Raw genomic sequence first — 5,363 nt, forward strand, 5'->3', positions numbered from 1 at the left:
TGGTGTGCTGGTGCAGTCTCTGGTACCATTGCATTGTAGCTCTGTTGGTACCATATCTGGTACCATTCTAGCGGTGCTACTGGCTTAATATCTGGAATCATTCTGCATTCAGATATATATATGTTTACATTATATAAAGAAATTGTTGTTGGCCATTAGGCTATCATGCCTGGATTTCACAACTGCTCTAACTGCAAAAGCAGAATGCCAGTGGAAGATGGTCATACTCTTTGTGTGACATGTCTGGGCCCGGAGCACGCGATTGCTTCGAAGGCAGACCCTTCCAGCTGCCCAAACTGTCTTCCTTTCTCTGCACGTACTCTATTGAGTAGGGTAAATAAAGTTAGGGGGGACAAGGTGTCTACATCTTCCCGGGAGTCGTCCGAGATGAGTTCGCAGCCGCCGTCTCAGCCCGCTTCTCGGGAGTTGCGTGCCCACGAAGTGACGGACACTGATCCGCCAACTTCAGGCAAGAAACACAGAAAGAGGAAACATGACGCCTATGACGCTCTCGCCAATACAATGGCCTCTCTGGTGAAAGAGGTTTCATCTTTGGCATCTAGCCAGCAGTGGATGATGCAGCAACTCACTGAGCGACACACAGTCCCATCAGGGTACTCTGGTGAAGCATTTTCATCTCGGCAGCTGATTTCCCAGGCTGCTGATGATGACGCGGAGCTGCTATCAGTGATGGCATCTGGTAACCTGGATGGTGAATATATGGCCGACTTAGCAACATCTCCTCACCCTTCTGATCTGAGCTCAGGTCATGGCTCTTCCCTGCGGTCTGCTCCACCTGAGACATCTGGTGCTCTATCTGGGGACGAATTCCTTGCCCTGATGTGTAGGGCCACTAAACGTCTCCATGTAGATATGCCTACGGCAGCTGAAACCCAGCCTTCTCGGTTCGATAGGAAGAGAGAGGCAATGAATAAGCCATGTTCTCTCCCTGTTCTCCCAGACTTTGCTAGGGAAATGACATCTGTATGGGAGCACCCGGAGGTAGCTAACCCGCCTATGAGACAGTGGGCGCAGTTTGCCAACATCCAGGGAGCGGATGAGATAGGTTTTGGTGCTTATCCGGCCATGGATGACTCTATTGCTGCTCTCGTTCTCCCTCCCACAGCTCTTGTGGGGAAGGATCCTTCATGCCCGAATAAACAGTGTCGCGCCACTGATAAATGGTTAAAGAAAACGTTCTACAATACAGCCTTCGGAGCACGCCTCATGAACACAACATCCGTGCTCACGCTGTATCAAATGGAGCTCATTGATGACCTCTCTGCTGCTCCCGCTCAGGAAGTGGTAGAGGAGCTGAGAAAGGTATCTGAGATCCTGGTGCACCTCGCCAGGGGTGCGGCGCACTCCAGTGGAAGGTCTATTGCATCACTGTGGATGGCACGGAGACACCTGTGGCTGGCTCAGTCAAAGCTTCCTGAGCCGGACAGGAACACGCTCATGAGGCTGCCTCTTACCCCTGGTTCCACCTTTGGTCCTGGAGCGGTTGACATGCTTCGCCGGGCCAAAGAATCTAGGGAATCCAAGAGGGAATGGGAACAGTTGATGCCAAGGCCTCCGCCACTAAAACGCCAACGGCCAGGCTGGGGCTATGCACATAACCCCACAATGCCCTCTTCAAGAGGCCGTCCCAATATGCCGGTGAATGTGCAGAGACAACCTGTGCATGCCTCTGCTACGGTAAGCCGCCGCCCTGGGACTCTTGCTAGGCCTCGACAGCGTGGCAGCCACAGACCTCGCGCTGCTCATCCGACTGCTCCGCAGCCCTCTTCCTGACGTTCGAGGGGCTCATCCTCATGCCTTCTCCCACACTCAGATACTGGTGTGGGAAACGTGTTCTCCCAGCCCTTGGGTACTTTCAACAATAAAGTTTGGTTACCGGCTGCAGTTCAGGCGCCGTCCGCCCATGTTCAAGGGCACTTTGGTTTCTCAGCAGCCAGACCCAAAGCGGCAGCTGGCCCTCCGAGAGGAGATAAACACTCTGTTAATGAAAGGGGCAATAAGGGAGGTAAATCGCAGCGAACGGCTGAGTGGCTTTTATTCGAGCTATTTTCTGGTTCCGAAACGAGATGGTGGGTTTCGCCCAATACTGGACCTGAGGCCACTGAACCGTTACCTACGGCAACTGCGTTTCAAGATGTTATCACTGACGCAGATCCTTCAGTCAATCCAGGTAGGGGATTGGTTCACAAGCATAGACCTCAGAGATGCCTACTTTCACATCTCAGTCCACCCCGATCATCAACAATTTCTCCGGTTTGCGCTAAAGGACAGAGCCTTCGAGTTCAATGTTCTTCCCTTTGGCCTGTCTCTATCGCCACGCACTTTTACAAAGTGTATGGACGCAGCCTTGAGCCCGCTGCGCCAGCAGGGCATCAAGGTGCTCAATTATTTGGACGACTGGCTGATATGTTCGCCGTCGAGACAGCAAGCGGTGCTGGACACAGCGGTGGTGGTAGACCACTTACAGCAGTTGGGCCTGTCTCTCAATTTAGAGAAGGGCCAGCTGACTCCATCGCAACAAATCACCTTCCTTGGAGTAAAGCTGGACTCGGCTGCCATGTTAGCAGGTCTCTCAGACCAAAGAGTTGTCAGTCTACGGCATTACCTCTCACAGTTCCTGGGACAGAGCAGTGTTCGGGCCTACCAGTGTCAAAGGCTTTTGGGCCTAATGGCTGCTGCTTCCCAGGTGGTGCGCCTTGGCCTTCTACACATGAGGCCAGTGCAGAAATGGTATCTGTCCAGGATGCTCCACCCTGTGTGGGACAGGAACAAATATGTCGCTCTAACACCTGTGTGCTTAAGAGCTCTCCGATGGTGGAACATGTCCCGGAATCTGTACACGGGTGTGCGGTTAGGCAGAATCTACCGCCGCGAAGTTCTGACCACAGACGCTTCCCTGTCAGGTTGGGGGGCGGTCTGGAATGGTGTGGGGGCCCGGGGAGTCTGGCATCCACCATGGGACACAGCCCATATCGATGTCCTCGAGCTGAGAACAATATATCTCGCTCTCCGTCATTTCTTACCAGTGCTTCAGAACAAGCATGTGCTAATTCGGACGGACAATATGTCAGCGATAGCTTACATAAATCGCCAGGGAGGTCTGAGGTCTCAGGCCTTGCACAGCATAGCCCGGGAACTCCTCCTTTGGGCAGACACCCGTCTTTGCTCGGTCAGAGCAGTCCACTTGCCAGGCGCTCTGAATTCCGCAGCAGATCTGTTGTCAAGAGGCAAGCCACACCCAAGCGAATGGAGACTGCACCCAGCCACAGTGTGTCTGATTTGGGCTCATTTTGGGAAGGCACACGTCGATCTTTTCGCCTCAAGGGAGTCCACACACTGCCCGCTTTGGTTCTCCTTAAGCCAAGACGACGCACCTCTAGGGGTGGACGCTCTGGCACACGATTGGCCCAAGGGTCTTCTGTATGCCTTCCCCCCCCTTTCCCTGATTCCAGCGGTGCTGGAGAAGACAAGGAAGGAGAACCTGGATGTTCTGTTGGTGGCTCCACACCGCCCTCAGGCGACTTGGTTTGCGGAAGTTCAGATTCTCCTTTCAGGCAAACCGTGGCAAATCCCACTGAGGGAGGATCTGTTGTCTCAAGCAGGGGGGGAGCTGTGGCACCCAACACCATCCATTCTCAATCTGTGGGTTTGGCCGTTGAGAGGGACACTCTCCTCGCTCAAGGGTTATCCATCGCAGTAGTACAGACTTTGCAGTGCGCTAGGGCCCCGTCAACAAGGGCACTATATTCTTACAGATGGGAAGTTTTCAGGTCTTGGTGTGAACAGCGGCATGAGTGCCCCCGGTCCTGCCCCCTGAGTTCAGTTCTGGAGTTTTTGCAGGAACAGTTTGACCAGGGCAAGTCCCCTTCGACTTTGAAGGTCTTTCTCGCAGCGATATCAGCTTGCCATGGGAGGGTAGATGGAAAGGCACTCGGTGCTAACCCCTTGTCTATTCAGTTCATAAAAGGGGTTCAACGGCTTCGCCCCAGGAGGCTTCCCTCTGTGCCTGCATGGCAACTTCATGTTGTCCTTGATGCGCTGCTGAAGCCTCCATTTGAGCCCATTGCGGACATTGACCTCAAGTGGCTTTCTCAGAAGGTGGCTTTCTTGCTGGCCATCACCTCGGCCAAGCGCGTTGGGGAGCTTCATGCACTGTCTGTGCATGCTGATTGCTTCCATGTGAACCCGGATGGAGCTGGCGTTGTGCTACGTCCTAACCCGGCTTTCATGCCCAAGGTTCTTTCAGTGCGAAACCTGAATCAGGTGGTTGTTTTATACCCTTTTCACCCTCCTCCCTTTGCGTCAGAGGAGGATCGAACACTTCATACTCTGTGTCCTGTGTGGGCTCTCCTCTGTTATGTTGATCGGACAAAAGGTTTCCGTTTGACAGATCAGCTCTTTGTCTGCCATGGTGCTGGCCAGAGGGGTAAGGCCCTTTCTAAGCAGAGGCTGTCACGCTGGGTAGTTAATACTATAAAGCAGGCTTACCAGCTTTCTGGTCTCCCATCTCCAGTGGCCACGGTTGCACACTCTACCCGTGGCATTGCTGCTTCTTGGGTTCTCCTTAAGGGGGTCCCCTTGCAGGATATTTGCCAGGCAGCCTGTTGGTCCTCGCCTTTGACCTTTGCACGGTTTTACGACCTGAATGTGGTGTCTCCCTTGTCCTTCGGGAATGCTGTCTTGAGTTCCTGAGTTCAATCCTACGAAGTTTCCTCTGACTTCATGCAGTTAGCCAATTCAGTCTTGTTGGCATAATGTTTGTATTTCAATGAAAGTCTTGAAGGCACTTTGTGTATTGTGTCATTTGTACATCTGCTGCAATGATTGTCCTCCGCGACGTTGGGGTATACATATATTCCAGCCCTCTGGGCTAGCCGTCTGGCAGCCTTTCTTGAGTGAAACAGAACGTTGGGTTACGGATGTAACCTTGGTTCTGTGAAGGAAAGAAAGGCTGCCAGACTTTGTCGTCGCTCTGGACTTCGCGTTCAGGATTTTATGAGGACGATCGTGTGCCGCGCTCACAGTTATATCCAGTGACGTGCACACTCACATGTAAGTAATGTTTTGTTATAGGTCTACCTCAGAACTCGCGCATGCGCGGATTATATTCCAGCCCTCTGGGCTAGCCGTCTGGCAGCCTTTCTTTCCTTCACAGAACCAAGGTTACATCCGTAACCCAACGTTTTTATATGTAAACGTTTAACGAGTAAATTATTCTATATCACGAATCTTGTTTTGTATCTTAGTTAATTATTTAATTAGTTAATTATTTATTTATCTATGTATAATATTTGTAACCTGGGTTACAGAAGGGTGGGGGGAGGTAATAAAGAAGTTGTTAT

The 5,363-nt window shown here is 52.1% G+C and overlaps 2 protein-coding genes across 2 annotated transcripts; both read left to right on the forward strand.

Annotated features, from left to right (window-relative positions):
• Nucleotides 1–387: 387 nt before the first annotated feature.
• LOC140578907 (uncharacterized) lies at nucleotides 388–3,721 on the forward strand. The gene is made up of 3 exons (XM_072701130.1): nucleotides 388–712; nucleotides 962–1,698; nucleotides 1,835–3,721. Exons 1-3 carry the CDS (start codon nucleotides 388–390, stop codon nucleotides 3,719–3,721), a joined length of 2,949 nt encoding a protein of 982 aa, XP_072557231.1.
• On the forward strand, nucleotides 3,721–4,742 carry LOC140579041 (uncharacterized; the record flags this gene model as incomplete). Its single annotated transcript, XM_072701479.1, has 1 exon — nucleotides 3,721–4,742. A coding segment is annotated over one exon (993 nt), but the record flags the coding sequence as incomplete, so codon positions are not given.
• Nucleotides 4,743–5,363: the final 621 nt, after the last annotated feature.

This window comes from Paramormyrops kingsleyae, chromosome 1 (genome assembly GCF_048594095.1).
Source record: "Paramormyrops kingsleyae isolate MSU_618 chromosome 1, PKINGS_0.4, whole genome shotgun sequence".
NCBI lineage: Eukaryota > Metazoa > Chordata > Actinopteri > Osteoglossiformes > Mormyridae > Paramormyrops > Paramormyrops kingsleyae.